General features: G+C 39.7%; 1 protein-coding gene across 1 annotated transcript in view; it reads right to left on the minus strand.

The window, feature by feature from the left end:
* Positions 1-1,340: 1,340 nt before the first annotated feature.
* The window catches only part of RBL1 (RB transcriptional corepressor like 1), a gene marked incomplete at its 3' end in the record, with an annotated part of 73,923 nt that continues 58,206 nt past the window's right edge, over positions 1,341-17,057 (minus strand). The window contains exons 18-22 of the mRNA XM_082858217.1: positions 16,415-16,486; positions 14,451-14,541; positions 5,462-5,610; positions 3,102-3,266; positions 1,341-1,610 (exon numbers count right to left, since the gene is read on the minus strand). Of these exons, the coding sequence (XP_082714343.1) occupies positions 1,440-1,610; positions 3,102-3,266; positions 5,462-5,610; positions 14,451-14,541; positions 16,415-16,486 (648 nt within the window). The remainder of the gene's footprint in view (positions 1,611-3,101; positions 3,267-5,461; positions 5,611-14,450; positions 14,542-16,414; positions 16,487-17,057) is intronic.

The raw sequence follows: 17,057 nt of genomic DNA on the forward strand, positions 1-17,057 counted from the left end.
TATATATATATATTTTTTGCGGTACACGGGCCTCTCACTGTTGTGGCCTCTGCCGTTGCGGAGCACAGGCTCCAGACACGCAGGCTCAGCGGCCATGGCTCATGGGTCCAGCCGCTCCGCAGCATGTGGGATCTTCCTGGACCGGGGCATGAACCCGTGTCCCCTGCATCGGCAGGCGGACTCTCAACCACTGCGCCACCAGGGAAGCCCCGGTTAAGTTAAATACTTGTTAAATATTTTGCATTTAAAAAAATAAGGTCTGTGGTTTAAAAAACATACATTTGATAAGATTTTCTCAAAATTAATTAAGAATGGCTTATCCATGTCCTTCCAGATTCTGGAAACTCACTAGAAAAAGTGAATACCGAACAGCTGACTCTTTGGAAAGTTGCACCCCAAGCCCCGGAAAACACCCTTAAGGGGCCCAGTGATCAAACCCTAATGGGAAACTCATAATGCACCGATGATACTGAGAACAAAGAGGGGGAAGTAATATGGCATGAGGTGACATTAATGTGGTTTTGAAAAAGGTTTCAACTATTCTTAGGGAATCAATTATACATTGAGAATGACCAATCTCATGATAACCTCAAAAACAGTATCTCACATATTATCATGGTGCTACCTCACTAGTAGGAATATGGTTTCTAACAACTCTTTTCTGTATTTTACTCTACTGGCTTGAGAAGCAGCTTCCTATTTTGAGAATTACATGACATAATATAATCATACATAACTAAGTTAATGGTTTGGAAAACAAAATGATAGTAGTTTTAAAAAGGAGCAAGTATCTCTTTTATCAGGTTGTGACACCAGGCTAAGAGGGCTTAGGGCTGGAAAGCAAGGAGTGGGGGTAGCGCAGGGGTTCAGGTACAAATCTGCTTCTGCTCAAGGAGAGGAAGGGCACGAGAAGTGTCTGGACAACCCACAATGGTCTTGGCACCTGGATGTGGAGCTACCACACTGGGTCAGAGACAGGCTGGGCATCATCCTCTGGCCCAGATGCCATGGAACCCAACCTCTACTTAATACTAAATTAGGAACACAAACCCCTCAAACGACACTTACCAAAAACAGATTATTCACCCTCATATTACAAAGCCCAGAAGAATAAGACATTTAATTATTTTAAAAAGTGAGCCAAAAAATTATGAGGTTTCTCCTTACTTCACCTGAAAAACCCAGGGAACAAATATTTTAACAATTCTATGACTATTAATATGTTTAAAAGGCACTTAAAACATTCCTTTACAATCCAACTCAAAATACATCTGTCAACTACATTTTGGATAAATGTAAAAAAAACCCAACTTTGGTGTAACTTTTCTTTGTAACTCAGTGATATTTACTACCTACAGGGCTGAATGTTTTGAAAGATAGAGCCCCAACTTTCTGCAAAACAACTTGAAAGTGCTTTTATCATAGAAATGGGAAGGGCACTAATGATTTGCTCTTTCACTGACAACATCCTGTAGTCGTTTAAGTAAAACGTCATCATTTTCTTGACAGAGGCGTTTGGCAGGTGATTCTGCATCACCATCGATGGCTATTGCTCGCTTCTTGGTTCTCTGCTCACCTTGCCTTATCATGTTGTTGATATCTTTCAAACTCTGTGCAAAAATAGAGGACATGTGTGAGTAAAAGGGGAAAAGGGAGAAACAGCAGCCAAGAACTAAGCTAACTGCTTTTTCCTGCCCTTTATCCTCTATCCAAAGCTGAACACTGGGGTAGAGATTATTTTTTGAATCTAGGCCAACCTAATAAGGGTGATTAGAACTAATCTTTTCAGGTGATTTTAAAAATTGGATTTACCTTATAGCAGTAGTTTTCAAAATGTGGACATGAGACCAGAAGCAGCAGAAGCATTTGGAAACTTATCAGGAATGCAATTTCTCAAGCCTCGCCCTACACCTACTGAATCAGACATTCTGGGGGTTGGGCCCAGCAATCTATAGTTTATCAAGCCTTCCAGGTGATTCTGATACTCCCTAAAGTTTGAGATCCTCCTCCTGAAGCAGTGCTTTTCAAACTTTAATGTGCTTACTAATCGTCTGGGGAATCTTGTTACTATGCAGATTCAAATTCAGTTGGGCTGGTGTAAGCCTGAGAGTCTGCGTTTCTAACAGGCTCCCAGGTGATGCTGATGTTGCTGGTCTGTAAGGCAGCCTTAGAGAAGTTGCTCCTGAAAGCTGTGCATCACAACAGTCTAGGAGACCTGCCTGCCAGAGCTCTGTGATACAGGAAGTCTATGGGACAGGTATCTGTGTTCAACAAGCTCCCCAGATTCTGACCTATGACTGTGAAATCACTGCCTTACAATTCAATTGGTCCCATTTCTGATTTTATGCAAGAATTTCTTCTAAAAGTCCTCATATAAAATCAACTTCTATAAAGAAGAAATGCAAGCCTGTGCAGTATATCTCAGTCAACTTTGTTTGCTAAGCATGGCAGGAACTTAATAGATGTCTGTGGAACTAAATGAGAAACTAATGAGTTAAGGAGCTGCCATGTATTTGGACTGAGTTACAATCTGTCCCACTACAGTTTCTTCCAGTTAGTAGTGATTCTGGCTTCTGGAGACATACTGAGTGTATCTACTTGATAGCCCTTGAATTATCTGAAAACAGCAATCATGTCCCTATCACATCTTCATCATTGTATGGGAATAAAGATGGAGATAACCATAGAGCTGTCTGTGTAAGTAAGAAGAGGCCTCTGTTTTCAGACCTTTCACTATCCTGGTTGCCATCCACCAAATGAACTTTCACTTCTAAGGCCTTCCTTTACACATAGTGTTCCCCATGTCTGACCACTTGCAGGTGTTGCCTTACTGGTCCTTCTCAAGATCGTGCTTGAGCAGGGACACACTGGGCTCTTGGACTGAACTCCCCCGATACCACATCAATCGTAAAGGATTAAACTACCTCAACTGAATACACTGCTCTTGATCACAGGAAACTTGCCATAGTAATGGTTCACATTTATTAGCAGTAACTTTGCAAAAAAAGGGGTAAGATTAAAGATTACTAATTGGAAATCTGAAATCCAGTATTTAACACATGTACACCATTGTTTTGGAGTAAAGTTTGTGTGCAACTTACCTTAGAAGGGCTGCCATTGAACTTATACAGCAGAGCACTCCTTGGTGTAAGGCCTGACCCATTCTTGTGTGGGGACACATAAATGGAGTGCTGCTGGGAAATGCGGCGCGGAGAGCCTGGCTGTTGCTTAATATGTGGAAAAGGAGAGAGTGGTGGAGCTTCCATCTGAAATAATACAAAAGTAAAGTTTTTATAAGATAAAAGGTTTTCTTTCTTTTTTTGAATCCCACCATTTTTATTCTGCACTATCCACCCTGTCCCACCCCAGCCCCAAGCCAGGTGAAGGGTCAACATGGAACTTTTTTTTCTTTGCCATGTTTTTATTTTTAAAAAATATATATATATTTATTTATTTTTGGCTGCATTGGGTCTTCGTTGCTGCACATGGGCTTTTCTCTAGCTGTGGTGAGAGGGGGCTACTCTTCATTGTGGTGCATGGGCTTCTCACTGCGGTGGCTTCTCTTGTTGCGGAGCATGGGCTCTAGGCACATGGGCTTCAGTAGTTGTGGCTTGTGGGCTCTAGAGCGCAGGCTCAGTAGTTGTGGCACGCGGGCTTAGTTGCTCCGCGGCATGTGGGATCTTCCTGGACCAGGGCTCGAACTTGTGTTTCCTACATTGGCAGGCGGATTCTTAACCACTGCACTGAAGTGAAAGTTCATTTGGTGGAAGCCCTGGTTTTATTCTTTTTTTATTTTTTATTTTTTTTTGCAGTACGCGGGCCTCTCACTGTTGTGGCCTCTCCCATTGCGGAGCACAGGCTCCGGATGCGCAGGCTCAGCGGCCATGGCTCACAGGCCCAGCCGCTCCGCGGCATGTGGGATCTTCCCGGACCGGGGCACGAACCCGTGTCCCCTGCATTGGCAGGCGGACTCTCAACCACTGTGCCACCAGGGAAGCCCATGTTTTTATTCTTATTGCTATCTCCTAGTTAGGAGTCAGTTATACTGTAAGAGGTTATTTATGGCTGAAGAAAATCAAAAAATGGTTCATTAACCCTTGTTTTTCAACAATTACTAATAGATAAACTAAAATTTATTTTCCTGGATCTTTCAGGAAATTCTGAAGAATTCTGAGCAAGACACCAGAAGCAGTAAGCCAGGAGCATAGGAACCTTATGTCAATGCTCAGAAAGTGGAGCAAAGAGTAATCTATGTCCTAACACTTGCAATAAGAATCTCTCTCCACACGCACATACCCACAACCAAATTAGTAGCACAGAAAATAAAAGAGAGGCAGAGCATTCTGTGGGCCAGCAGGATGAGCCCAATATGGAACAAATCTCTTAATGAAATGGTTAAGACTTTATACTGAAATGCAAAAGATTTAAAGTGAGAAGGGACTCACTTTTAATAATCTATACAATGTTTCTATTCCAAGAATGGAGATGACTCCTTAATTAATATTTCATTCAGCATCTTCACTTGAAGCTAGGAAAACTAGTTTTGTTTTTGTTTTTTTTTTTGCAGTACGCGGGCCTCTCACTGCTGTGGCCTCTCTCGTTGCGGAGCACAGCCTCCGGACGCGCAGGCTCAGCGGCCATGGCTCACGGGCCCAGCTGCTCCGCGGCATGTGGGATCTTCCCGGACCGGGGCACGAACCCGCGTCCCCTGCCTCGGCAGGCGGACTCTCAACCACTGCGCCACCAGGGAAGCCCTAGTTTTGTTTTTTAATTGGCTGATAATAGATATATTCACAGTATAGCACATGGTGCGGGTGGTGGAACTGAGGGAACAGATTGAGTGGTCATGGCTTCTGAGGATAATCATAGACCATATTCCTTGAAAGGGACAAAGACAGAAATATAGAGAGATACATAGACACATATATGGCTACTGCCTGGATGCAGCTTCTACTAGACTCCTCTTTCTTATAACTGAAGTCTGGTCTCCTGTGAACCAACTTCAGCTTATACACTGATAATACTTTGAAAGGCCTGCTGGTACTGTCAAATCTAGAGTCTGAATAAAAATTTCTTAGTGTTGCTTCTATTATTGATTCAAGCCTATTTATTTCCTTTTCTTTTTATCTTGAGAAAAACACTTATCTCAGAGATATAACAATAGGAATCAAAAACAAAGGAAAAAACCACCAGAACTGTTTTCATTTTTCCATGTTCCCATCTAGTCCTTGCCCATATGCATTCATAATTTCTAACAACATAATCACAGTGTGGATAAAATTTCCATGATTTCCTCTGGTCTCTGTTGTATCACAGCCTTAATCACTCTAATTACTACTATGTTTTCTCCTATAAAAGTATCAGTAAGGTTTTAGCTTTGAAACACTTACTAGCAAAATAAACTCATAGTAATCCAATTATGAGTACAGATGTTAATAAAGTAGTAAAATATAAAACATACCACATGGTCCTGATTTGACAAGTCGTATTTCAATGCAAATGACTTCACTCTTCCTACATATATTGTATTGTAAAATTTGATAAGATCACCTCTTTCCTCTTTCACTGGTCCACTGGAACAGTCAGGTGTTTTTGTAGCATCTTCCAAATCTGTTAAAAGAATTCAGTGTTGTACAATGTAATATTACTCAGCCATAAAAAGGAATGAAACCAAGTCATTTGTAGTGAAGTGGATGGACCTAGAGTCTGTCATACAGAATGAAGTAAGTCAGAAAGAGAAAAACAAATACTGTATATTAACGTATATATATGGAATCTAGAAAAATGGTACTGATGAACCTCGTGGCAGGGCAGGAATAAAGATGCAGATGTAGAGAACAGACTTGAGGACACAGTGGGGGAAGGGGAGGCTGGGACGAAGTGAGGGTAGCATTGACATATATACACTACTAAGTGTAAATTAGATAGCTGCATATAGCACAGGGAGATCAGCTCGGTGCTTTGTGATGACCTAGAAGGGTGGGGTGGGGAGGGTGGAGGGAGGCTCATGAGGGAGGGGATATGTGTATACATACAGCTGATTCACTTTGTTGTACAGTAGAAACTAACACAACATTGTAAAGCAATTATAGTCCAACAAAGATGTAAAAAAAAAAAAAAAAAAGAATTCAGTGTTGTGATAGGTGTACCTTAATCTATAAGTTGGCGATTTGAATCACAACTCTCTCTACAATATAAAAGGAAAAAAAACCAAATAAACCCACATCTTTATGTAAGACAATTAATATTTTTAGAAAAGGTTCAGAAATCCATCTATATGATGGATAAATTAGATTGGAATCATAGAAATGCAAACACGTAAACTTAAGCTGGTACTCTATTCTCTAGATATCACTTCAGCAAGAATGTTTTCACAACCCTACCTTTTGAGCTCACTGTCACCGGTGGTTCTTAGAGGGGCACCAGCCCTGGGTTGAAGTTTACCTAAACTGAGCTTCAGAGTATGGGTAGCAGTGGCAAACCCTGAGTTTCAGATAACAAAAGCCTGCAGATATTCATACTGACTCTTTGAAAAAGGTGGAAAGACTCTAAAAGGTAAAGTGTATCCTCATAGTTTAAGGAAGAAGCAAGGTGAATTGCTTATGTTTATTTTTCTGCAAATACATGGCAGGTGACAGGTGTTCAAAAAGTCTTATTTTCCCACGCACAACAGGAACCTTAGTGCTGTCTATAACTGGCGTCCTCAGTTGTAAAATGATAGCTTGCCCCAAGGTGCTTTCCTGTTTATTACTGTAATTCTGGAGTAGCTTGTGACACCAGGCAGAACTTTATCCTCTTCTTTTTTGGGAAAGAGTATTACAAACCATCTTCTCCTTGTACCTACAAGAATCATCTATGCATAGGAGCTAAGAAAACTACCAGCAATTAAAAAGAATTCAACATGTGAGAAAACTTTCTCATTTTCAATTCTGAAAACATGGGTAGAAACATGCTTCCACCTTTGGAAAACCAGAAAAACTCAAACATGGTCCAAGGGCCAGGCAGCCACAGGGAACCTCCATAGGGATCTCCATTTGGATGTCTTTTTTACTCTTGCTATTTTTGCAGCATCTTAATAGGGCAGAAAAAAGCTATGTGATCAAATAAGTTGAAAAAATGTTGCATAGTAGTATATCCTCCTCTTAGGAATTCAGAATACATGTTAGTATATTAAAGGTTCTGAGAACTTTTGCAATTAGAAAAAAACACATGTTCACTTTAATTCCATACTTCTCAAATTTTCTACGTACAGTCGCTCTTCCCCATAACAGTTACTACCATCCTGGGGGACACTGTCCCAAGGCAGTAAACAATGGCTTAATAACAGCTGTTGTAGGTTATTCTTGTTATACAGATGAATTAAAATTATTATATGTCCTCCTTGGATTAGAAATTTCTGGAGGCAGTTACTTCTTCATGTTTCTGTGTTATTCCATTTCCAGTTGTTAATAGTTACATAAGGTAAGGAGCTATACTTAATTTGAAGGAACCAAACATTTAAAACTCTCTGGGACCTTGGATTCTAACTAAACATGATTTTATTTAGCTATTTTTCATTTAGCTGTTTAGTATTTTTTCATTTCAAAACAGAAAACAAGATGTCAGTTGTCCTTTAAGCAGGAAAAAGATCTCTACCTTCCCACCTCTTTAAGGACTTTAGCACTCAGAAATCAAAGCCTCAGTAGGCCGGTGACCATCTTATCACATATACATTAGGAGATGGAACTTATGAAAGACTGGGAAAGAGAATGAGATCTCCCTGCCTGGTGCTATAATTGTTTCAAATCTGTTTCCCCTCAGAGGGCAGGAGGGACCTCTGCCTAACATAATTTGAGGCACATGGTATACATTTGATATACTTCATGAAACGAACCAATGAACTATTATGGTTTCATAATTTTCCCTACTGTTCCCATGAATAAGAGGAATGTCTTTTTTGGATTATCATACAACACTGTCAAGCAATTAAAATGTGGTTTTATATAAACTACCAGTGAATGAGACTAGCCCTTAGAAAAAAGGAGATATTATCTGCAGAGCTCCAGAGAGACATGCTGAAATTTTTAGCCTGGATCTCTGGCTTCAGAATTTTCCAACGATCTGAAGTGAAAGTGGGAAGGGAGAAGGCAAATTACCCCAGGGCTGCAGGTGGCCAACAACTGCAACCATAATACATGCTTAATTTTATATCCCAGGACAATATAAATGCATTCAGGGGAAAAGACATTGAGGGCACTGTAGATACCCATTTCTCAGGGGAACTGGTTTCAGAGGATGGGCACGCCCAAATTGTTTGGGATGCACAAATTAATGAAACCCCCATCCATCACCCCCAGAGGAGCTGCTCAAGTGACTGATGCTGGTTTCTTTGTATACTGTCATTAGGCTTCAGTCTGAGAAGAGGCATAAATAGTGATTCTTACCACTTAAAAATGGAGAAAGTAAAGAAGAAAAATTATTTTAAGATGAAAGTAAGAAAGAAGATCACAATTTATTTATAAATTCAAGGGTCAGGTTGAGATATGATGGGCTTGATCAGCACAGCAGCACTCCCCTGGAGTAAGCATTTAGTATTTATTTTATATTTCTCCTACCACGTCCTTCCTTACCGTTTTTGCTCCTCACCGTTAACAGTGTGCAGTAAATATTTCAGACTGGCTTTCGGATTGAGAGGGCAGTGCCATTTAGCTCCAGTTATGCAAGAGCCACTGACCACACACCAATTCAAAACTACTACAGTGGTTTTAGACCATTTTGGCAGTTTCTCATGAGCTCTAAAGGGCATCATTATAATCTAAAACCAAGTAAATCTTGTTTAGATTAAACAGTCTAGAAAGAAAATGTGCTCCATCCGTATCTTGGTTGTCTATCTGGTGACTATAAAATAGATTTAATGTGAATAAAGTCACTTAATTATCAATTTGCAGGTATCAATGTTATACATCTCACATGGAAACAGAATTTTTGTCCCTTGAGAGGATTTGCTTTAACTGTTTTTGTGTGTGTGACCTAGTTTTCAACATTTAAAGGATTTTATGTAAGGAATATAGCCTTAGAAAAATTAGCTTAAAAAAAAAGACATTTAAAGAGCCATATACTCATGAATAAAATACAATAAATTTTATATTGCTTATAAACAAAATAATAAATAATAACTACTACTTACTGAGGCCTTACTATGAGCAGGCCTTGTATTAAACACCACACACATGCATCATTTTTTTTTTAATTCTGAAAACAAGCCTCTGAGGAAGTACTGTAAAGTTTTCAATTTACTATCATACACTTGGGCATTATGTTTGTGTTACTTAATTAAGCTATAATCTGGGTCTCTCAAATGTTCTAATCAAGAATGCCAGTCTGGGGACTTCCCTGGTGGTCCAGGGGTTAAGACTCCGTGCTCCTGATGCAGGGGGCCTGGGTTTGATCCCTGGTCAGGGAACTAGATGCCCCATGCCACAACTAAAAAAGATTCCACATGCTGCAATGAAGATCCTGCGTGCCGAAACTAAGACCCAGCGTGGCCAAGTAAATAAATAAATATTAAAAAAAAAAAAAAAAGAATGCCAGTCTGGGGTGCTCTGCTAATATGATAATGAATGCACAGTCCATGAGTATCCAGCTAGTGTTTTAATCAGGTAGCTCATTCTCCACAGGTGGCTACTATAGGGCTTCTGTTAGGCATATCTCCATCAATGACCAATGCTCAACATCACTAATTATTAGAGAAATGCAAATCAAAACTACAATGAGGTATCACCTTACATGGGTCAGAATGGCCATCATCAAAATATCTACAAACAGGGTTTCCCTGGTGGCACAGTGGTTAAGAATCTGCCTGCCAATGCAGGGAACAAGGGTTCGAGCCCTAGTCCAGGAAGATCCCACATGCCGCGGAGCAACTAAGCCCGTGTGCCACACCTACTGAGCCTGCGCTCTGGAGCCTGTGAGCCACAACTACTGAGTCCATGCACCTAGAGGCCATGCTATGCAACAACAGAAGCCACCGCAATGAGAAGCCCATGCACCGCAACGAAGAGTAGCCTCCGCTCACCTCAACTAGGGAAAGCCCATGCACAGCAACAAAGACCCAATGCGGCCAAAAATAAAATAAAATAAACAAAAAACAAAAAACCCCCACAATTCACTTAAAAAAATCTACAAACAATAAATGCTGGAGAGGGTGTGGAGAAAAGGGAACTCTCTTGCACTGTTGGTGGGAATGTAAATTGGTACAGCCACTATGGAGAACAGTATGGAGGTTCCTTAAAAAACTAAAAATAGAACTACCATATGACCCAACAACCCCACTACTGGGCATATACCCAGAGAAAACCATAATTCAAAAAGACACATGCACCCCAATGTTCACTGCAGCACTATTTACAATAGCCAGGACATGGAAGTAACCTAAATGTCCATCAACAGAGGAATGGATAAAGAAGATGTGGTACATATATCCAATAGTATATTACTCAGCCATAAAAAGGAATGAAAGTGGGTCTTATGTAGAGACGTGGATGGACCTAGAGACTGTCATACAGAGTGAAGTAAGTCAGAAAGAGAAAAACAAATATCGTGTATTAATGTATGTATGTGGGATCTAGAAAAATGGTATAGATAATCTTATTTGCAAAGCAGCAAGAGACACAGATGTACATAACAAGTGTATGGATACCAAAGGGGAAAGGGGGGTGGGTAGGATGAATTGGGAGATTGGGATTGACATATATAAACTACTGATACTATGTATAAAATAGATAACTAATGAGAATCTACTGTATAGCTCAGGGAACTCTACTCAATGCTCTACTGTGACCTAAATGGGAAGGAAATCCAAAAAAGAGGAGATATATGTATACACATAGCTGATTCACTTTGCTGTACAGTAGAAACTAACAAAACACTGTAGCAACTATACTCCAATAAAAATTAATTTAAAAAAATAAAATTGCATTAAAAAAAAACTTAGGAATAAACCTCACCAAGGAGGTGAAAGACTTACATGCTGAGAACTACAAAACATTCATAAAGGAAACTGAAGATGATTCAAAGAAATGAAAAGATATCCCATGCTCTTGTTTTTTTTTTTTTTTTTCATGCTCTTGGATTGGAAGATTTAATATGGTTAAAATGACATGGTACCCAAAGCAAATATTACATCTATAGATGTAATATGATCCCTATCAAATAACCCATGAATTTTCCACAGAACTAGAACAAATAATCCTAAAATTTATATGGAACCATAAAAGACCCAGAATTGTCACAGCAATCCTGAGGAAAAAGAACAAAGCAGGAGGCATAACCCTCCCAGACTTCAGACAATACTACAAAGCTACAGTAATCAAAACAGCATGGTACTGGCACAAAAACAGACATATGGATCAATGGAACAGAACAGAGAGCCCAGAAGTAAACCCACACACCTATGATCAATTAATCTTCAACAAAGGAGGTAAGAATATACAATGGGGAAAAGACAGTCCCTTCAGCCAGTGGTATTGGGAAAGCTGGACAGCCGCATGCAAACCAATGAAGTTAGAACACACCCTCACAGCATACACAGAAAAACCCCTCAAAATGGCTTAAACACTTAAATTTAGGACATGACACCATAAAGCTCCTAGAGGAGAACATAAGCAAAACATTCTCTGACATAAATCATACCAATGTTTTTTAAGGTCAGTCTCCCAAGGCAACAGAAATAAAAGCAAAAATAAACAAAGGGGACTTAATTAAACTTATAAGCTTTTGCACAGCAAGGGAAACATAAACAAAAAGACAATGTATGGGGAATTCCCTGGCAGTCCAGTGGTTAGGACTCTGCGCTTCCACTGCAGGGGGCACGGGTTCGATCCCTGGTTGGGGAACTAAGACCCTGCAAGCCACGCAGCGCAGCCAAAAAAAAAAAAAAAGTCTACAAATAAAAATGCTGGAGGGGTATGAAGAAAAGGGAACCCTCCTACACTGCTTGTGGGACTGTAAACTGCTGCAGCCACTATGGAAAACAGTATGGCAGTTCCACAAAAAACTAAAAATAGAGTTGCCATATGATCCAGCAATCCCACCCCTGGGCACATATCCAGACAAAACTATAATTTGAAAAGATACATGCACTCATATGTTCATTTACAATAGCCAAGACATGGAAACAACCTAAATATCCATCGACAGATGAATGGATAAAGAAGATGTGGTATATAGACACAATGGATTATTACTCAGCCACAAAAAAGAATGAAATAATGCCATTTGCAGCAACATGGATGGACCTACAGATTATCATACTAGCAAAGTAAGTCAGAAAGAGAAAGACAAATACCATATGATATCACTTATATGTGGAATCTAAAATATGACAGAAATGAACATATCTACAAAACAGAAACAGACTCACAGATGTATAGAACAGATTTGTGGTTGCCAAGTGGGGGTGGGGGAGGGAAGGATCGGGAGTAGAATTAGCAGATGCCAAACTATTATATGTAGGATGGATAAATAACAAAGTCAGATGCAAACTACTGTATGTAGGATGGATAAATAACAAAGTCCTACTGTGTGGCACAGGGAAATATATTCAATATCCTATGATAAACCATAATGGAAAAAAATATGAAAAAGAATATACATATGTATTAAAAATAAAAAAGATTGATTAACATATTTGAGACACTACCCGCAACAGCATGATAGTCATGAGAGATCCAGTGAGGTCTGTGGGGCTTTACTATTACGAATGATGCCCAGGCCTGAACTCTGACGCATGTTGTTTGCTTGATCTTGGCTTTAAGTTTAACAGAATCCTGCTCTGGAATCTTGGCATCTACTTTGAGTGAACCTTTTATGTGAGGAGGTGGTTGGTCAGGTGGCATAGGATGCATAAACTGTGTGTTTTTTTAAATAGTAATTATTTTATTCCTAATTATGAATTTGTTTATAGAACCAGAACTCTTCTTCCCAAGGTGGTGTTCTTTGGTGTGTCCAAGTCTAGGTCATAGCATCTAGCCACAGCTCCAGGCACTGGAACTTGTCTTATCTGAACACAGACTTGCGAGACTGTATCCTCCTCAATAACTTTGTCCCTTTTTTGGTGCCGGAATTCCTCAGTCTATTATCACTGGATACTCTCCCTGCTCTGTGCCATCACCACTGGACAGGATCTTAAGAATGGTTTTTTGTTTGCCTGCTAATAAATATCTAGTTAATAAATGTATATAAAACAGAACTGGACCTGAAACCTTTATGTTGTAGAGAGGGTAGCTAACCTTCAGTTACCTCAAGCTTTATCATCAAACTTAACAAATTCTGTCTTGAACTTCACTGCTCCTTGTATCCCAAACACTCGCTAGCAGTTACTTTGTTTCTCATAGAACACACAGTTTCCCAGCTAACCTGATGCCTGGTTTTGCAAGGACAGAAAAACTACCCAGGACAGGTGAGCAACATGTATAACAAAAATAGGTAGGTTTTTTTTTTGTATTTTGTCAGGTTTACTTCCTAATGTACTTCTCATTGCCTTGAAAAGGCTCAGGGATAATTTATCTATGTAAAAAGAACTGAGTTTGGCCTGTGTAACCTTAGATGGGATCAGATTCTAGGACATTATTATTCAAGAATTTTTTGTTAAGATCTTAAAAGTTCAGATCCCGGTAGACACCATAATTATCATGGATATTTGGGTAATTAAAAAAAAATGTCTTTGACCCAGTCAATTTTCTCTAAGAATTTACCCTAAGGATGTGGACCAAAGATCAACCTACAATGATGTTCCTTGCAAAGCTGTGTATAATTGGAAACAACCTAAAAGTCCCACACTGTGAAATTAAATAAATTACAGTACTTATATACACATGTACACATATATATACATTAAGTGATAGAAAGTGAGACAAGGAAAAGGAGACAGATGAGACAAGGAAAAGAGACGGGCTGAAAAGGCATTTTTACAACTTATCAACATATGAATACTGAACATTTGATTCTTCTTTCTTTCAAAAAAATTACTAGTGCCTGAAGTCTTAGCATGATGGTAGTAACAAGGTGGAGACCTTGCTTTTGCTGATGGTGGCAGAATACCTATACACTTATTAATGAACAGGACATTTCCTTAATGTTCTCCACAGGCAAATCACTGACAGCTATCTTACTTTCCCTGTCATTCAGATTTAGTTTTGAATTTTATTGTCTTTTATGAGTTTTTATTAATGTGTATAAGTATACTAGAAAACTTCTAAAACACAGTTAACATGCGATAAATTAATGGTTTCAATACACAACTTCTGTGGAGGGAGGTACCTGACCCATATTTATCTCAAAGTCATTTGCTTCTTTCCAACACATATGCATTATCCACCCCACCTACACAATTAACTCCAGGACATCCACTGTATTATATACAATGTAACCAACAGTGTACTACATATAGAATCTTAAATTGGGCAACTTACCACAATCTGTCATTTCAAAATCACCATTTAGGTTTTTATTGTATGTCACAACTTCTCTTGGAATACTTTTCAACAGTACACTTCTGTAAACCTATATAGATCAGAGGGGACAAAAAGGACTGCTGAGTCACAAAGAGGCACAGGTTAAGCAAAACCAAAATAAGAACAAGATATCAAGCCAATTAAAAAGTATTTGTCTGTACGGGTGATAATCAAGGGCAAGATGTTAGTAGCCCTTGGTAAATGCAGATTACGGCAAACATCTTAGAAGAGGGGATACTGAAGCAGAGCTTACCACCTGAAATATAACCACTGCAGAAGGTTACAAAATAGAAGAATTAAGTAAGGAGCAACTAAACACTGATGAGAAGATTTTGCCAAATAAAAGCAACTTAAAAGATATGAACCTATTCCTTCTTCTTTTTAATTGCTTACATGAGACTCATTTGATCTCACTGGGGCTTGTTTTCCTGCTCCCATCCCACACCCATCTCCTTTCACATGGCCACATGAAAATCTGTTCCCCTCCCTGCCCCTAAACTGTTTTTAACCTCCAAGGTAGCTGAAAGGAATGATCCATTCCCCCTCATCCTATGGATATCGGTATTGAGAGAATATTTAGGAAGCTGTGGCTTAAACCATTTTTGACCCACATTAACTTAATGATCTTAAGGGATACTCTGAACCTCTCTAAGCTCTGTTCCTAAGGGATTTTTCTGAAGAGGCCTGGAAACCAGGCCTCTTCCACCCTGTCACAGGGTGTAAGAAACGCCTATACTTGGCTCTTCTAATATCTCTATTTTGCTAGCAGTATATCTGGGGCTTAAGTAAAGAAGTGAAACTATCTGTGGGGCTGATAGAAGGGGGTATGGCTACTGGTACTGGGGCCAGGGATATCTGAGCTACCACATCTCTCTTTTTGTCTAAGGTGGCAGATCACTGGGCCAGAGAAGAGGCCATTATGCTCCTTTAGAGCAGAGCAATCAGGTTCTTGAATGACCAAGGCCTTAAGGTAACCTAATCCTGTGTTCTTCAGCTACAATAATAACAATAATATAGAGCTAACAGTTATTAAATGCTTACTATGTGCCAGGTCACGCTAACATTTTATATTTCCATGACTGAAAGACTGTACAGAATTCTCACCAGGGCTATTATATCAGAAATGCCTGATATCTATTCAAAGATGCAAACATTAAGATTCTTATCAGATGGAAAAAGAAGCTAGACTTAATTTAATATATCCTCAAATTTCACTGGATTTAAACATCATCAGAGAATCAAGTCTTATATGATTAAAGAATATTATTATTATAAATATTTTTCATTAGTGAAAAATGTCCCTACTCAAATAAATGAACAAATGGAATAAGAGAACGTGTGAAAAGTATATGCATATATAATATATAGGGACTTCCTTGGCGGTGCAGTGGTTAAGAATCCGCCTGCCAATGCAGGGGAAACGGGTTCGATCCTTGGTCCGGGAAGATCCCACATGCGGTGGAGCACCTAAGCCCGTGCGCCACAACTACTAAGCCTGCGCGCTAGAGCCTGTGAGCCAACTATTGAGCCTGTGTGCCACAACTACTGAAGCCCGTGTGCCTAGAGCCTGTGCTCCGCAACAAGAGAAGCCACTGCAACGAGAAGCCTGCACACCGCAACGAAGAGTAGCCGCCACTTGCCGCAACTAGACAAAGCCCATGTGTAGCAATGATGACCTAATGCAGCCATAAATAAATAATAAATAAATAAATAAATAAATAATATAGATTAGTCAGAAACAGCAAGATTTTTGGCTTCCACTGAAACTGTTTTTTAATTAAAACTGTCTCGAGTTTAATGGTGTCCATTAAACCAAAAAATCTGTAGTAAAACTAGAAAAGAAGTTTACCTTTTACATGACTTGTCAGCAGAGAAATAGTACAAATCTATTTTGGGACAGGAGGAAAAATAATGTAACTCACATGACTATTAGCTTGAGGCTGATTCCTATAACTTTTCATTATTTCTTGAAAAGTTCTTTCTTCTTTTGTTACCTAAGGAAAATAAGAACTGCATTTATCAACTGCTTTTAAAAGAAAAATGGCTCTGAACAAAAACTTCAATTACAGGTTAGCATTGAGAGGAGTCTTGCAGAAAGCCATTAACCCCAGGCCACTCAATAACTAAAATCCACTACCATTTATGACTTTTACTACCTTAAAAGTTCAGGTTTGGGGACATCCCTGGTGGCGCAGTGGTTAAGAATCCACCCGCCAATGCAGGGGACACGGGTTCGAGCCCTGGTCCGGGAAGATCCCACATGCCGCAGAGCAACTAAGCCCATGCACCACAACTACTGAGCCTGCACTCTAAAGCCCGTGAGCCACAACTACTGAGCCCATGTGCCACAACTACTGAAGCCCATGTGCCTAGAGCCCATGCTCCGCAACAAGAGAAGCCACTGCAGTGAGAAGCCCGAGCACCGCAACGAATAGTAGCCCCCGCTCACCGCAACTACAGAAAGCCCACATGCAGCAACGAAGACCCACTGCAGCACAAATAAATGAAAAGTAAAAAAAAAAAAAAAAAAAAAAAAAAAAGTTCAGGCTTTGTGGCCTGTGGAGA

Source organism: Leucopleurus acutus (genome assembly GCF_964270905.1).
Source record: "Leucopleurus acutus genome assembly, chromosome: 16".
NCBI classification, from domain to species: Eukaryota; Metazoa; Chordata; class Mammalia; order Artiodactyla; family Delphinidae; genus Leucopleurus; species Leucopleurus acutus.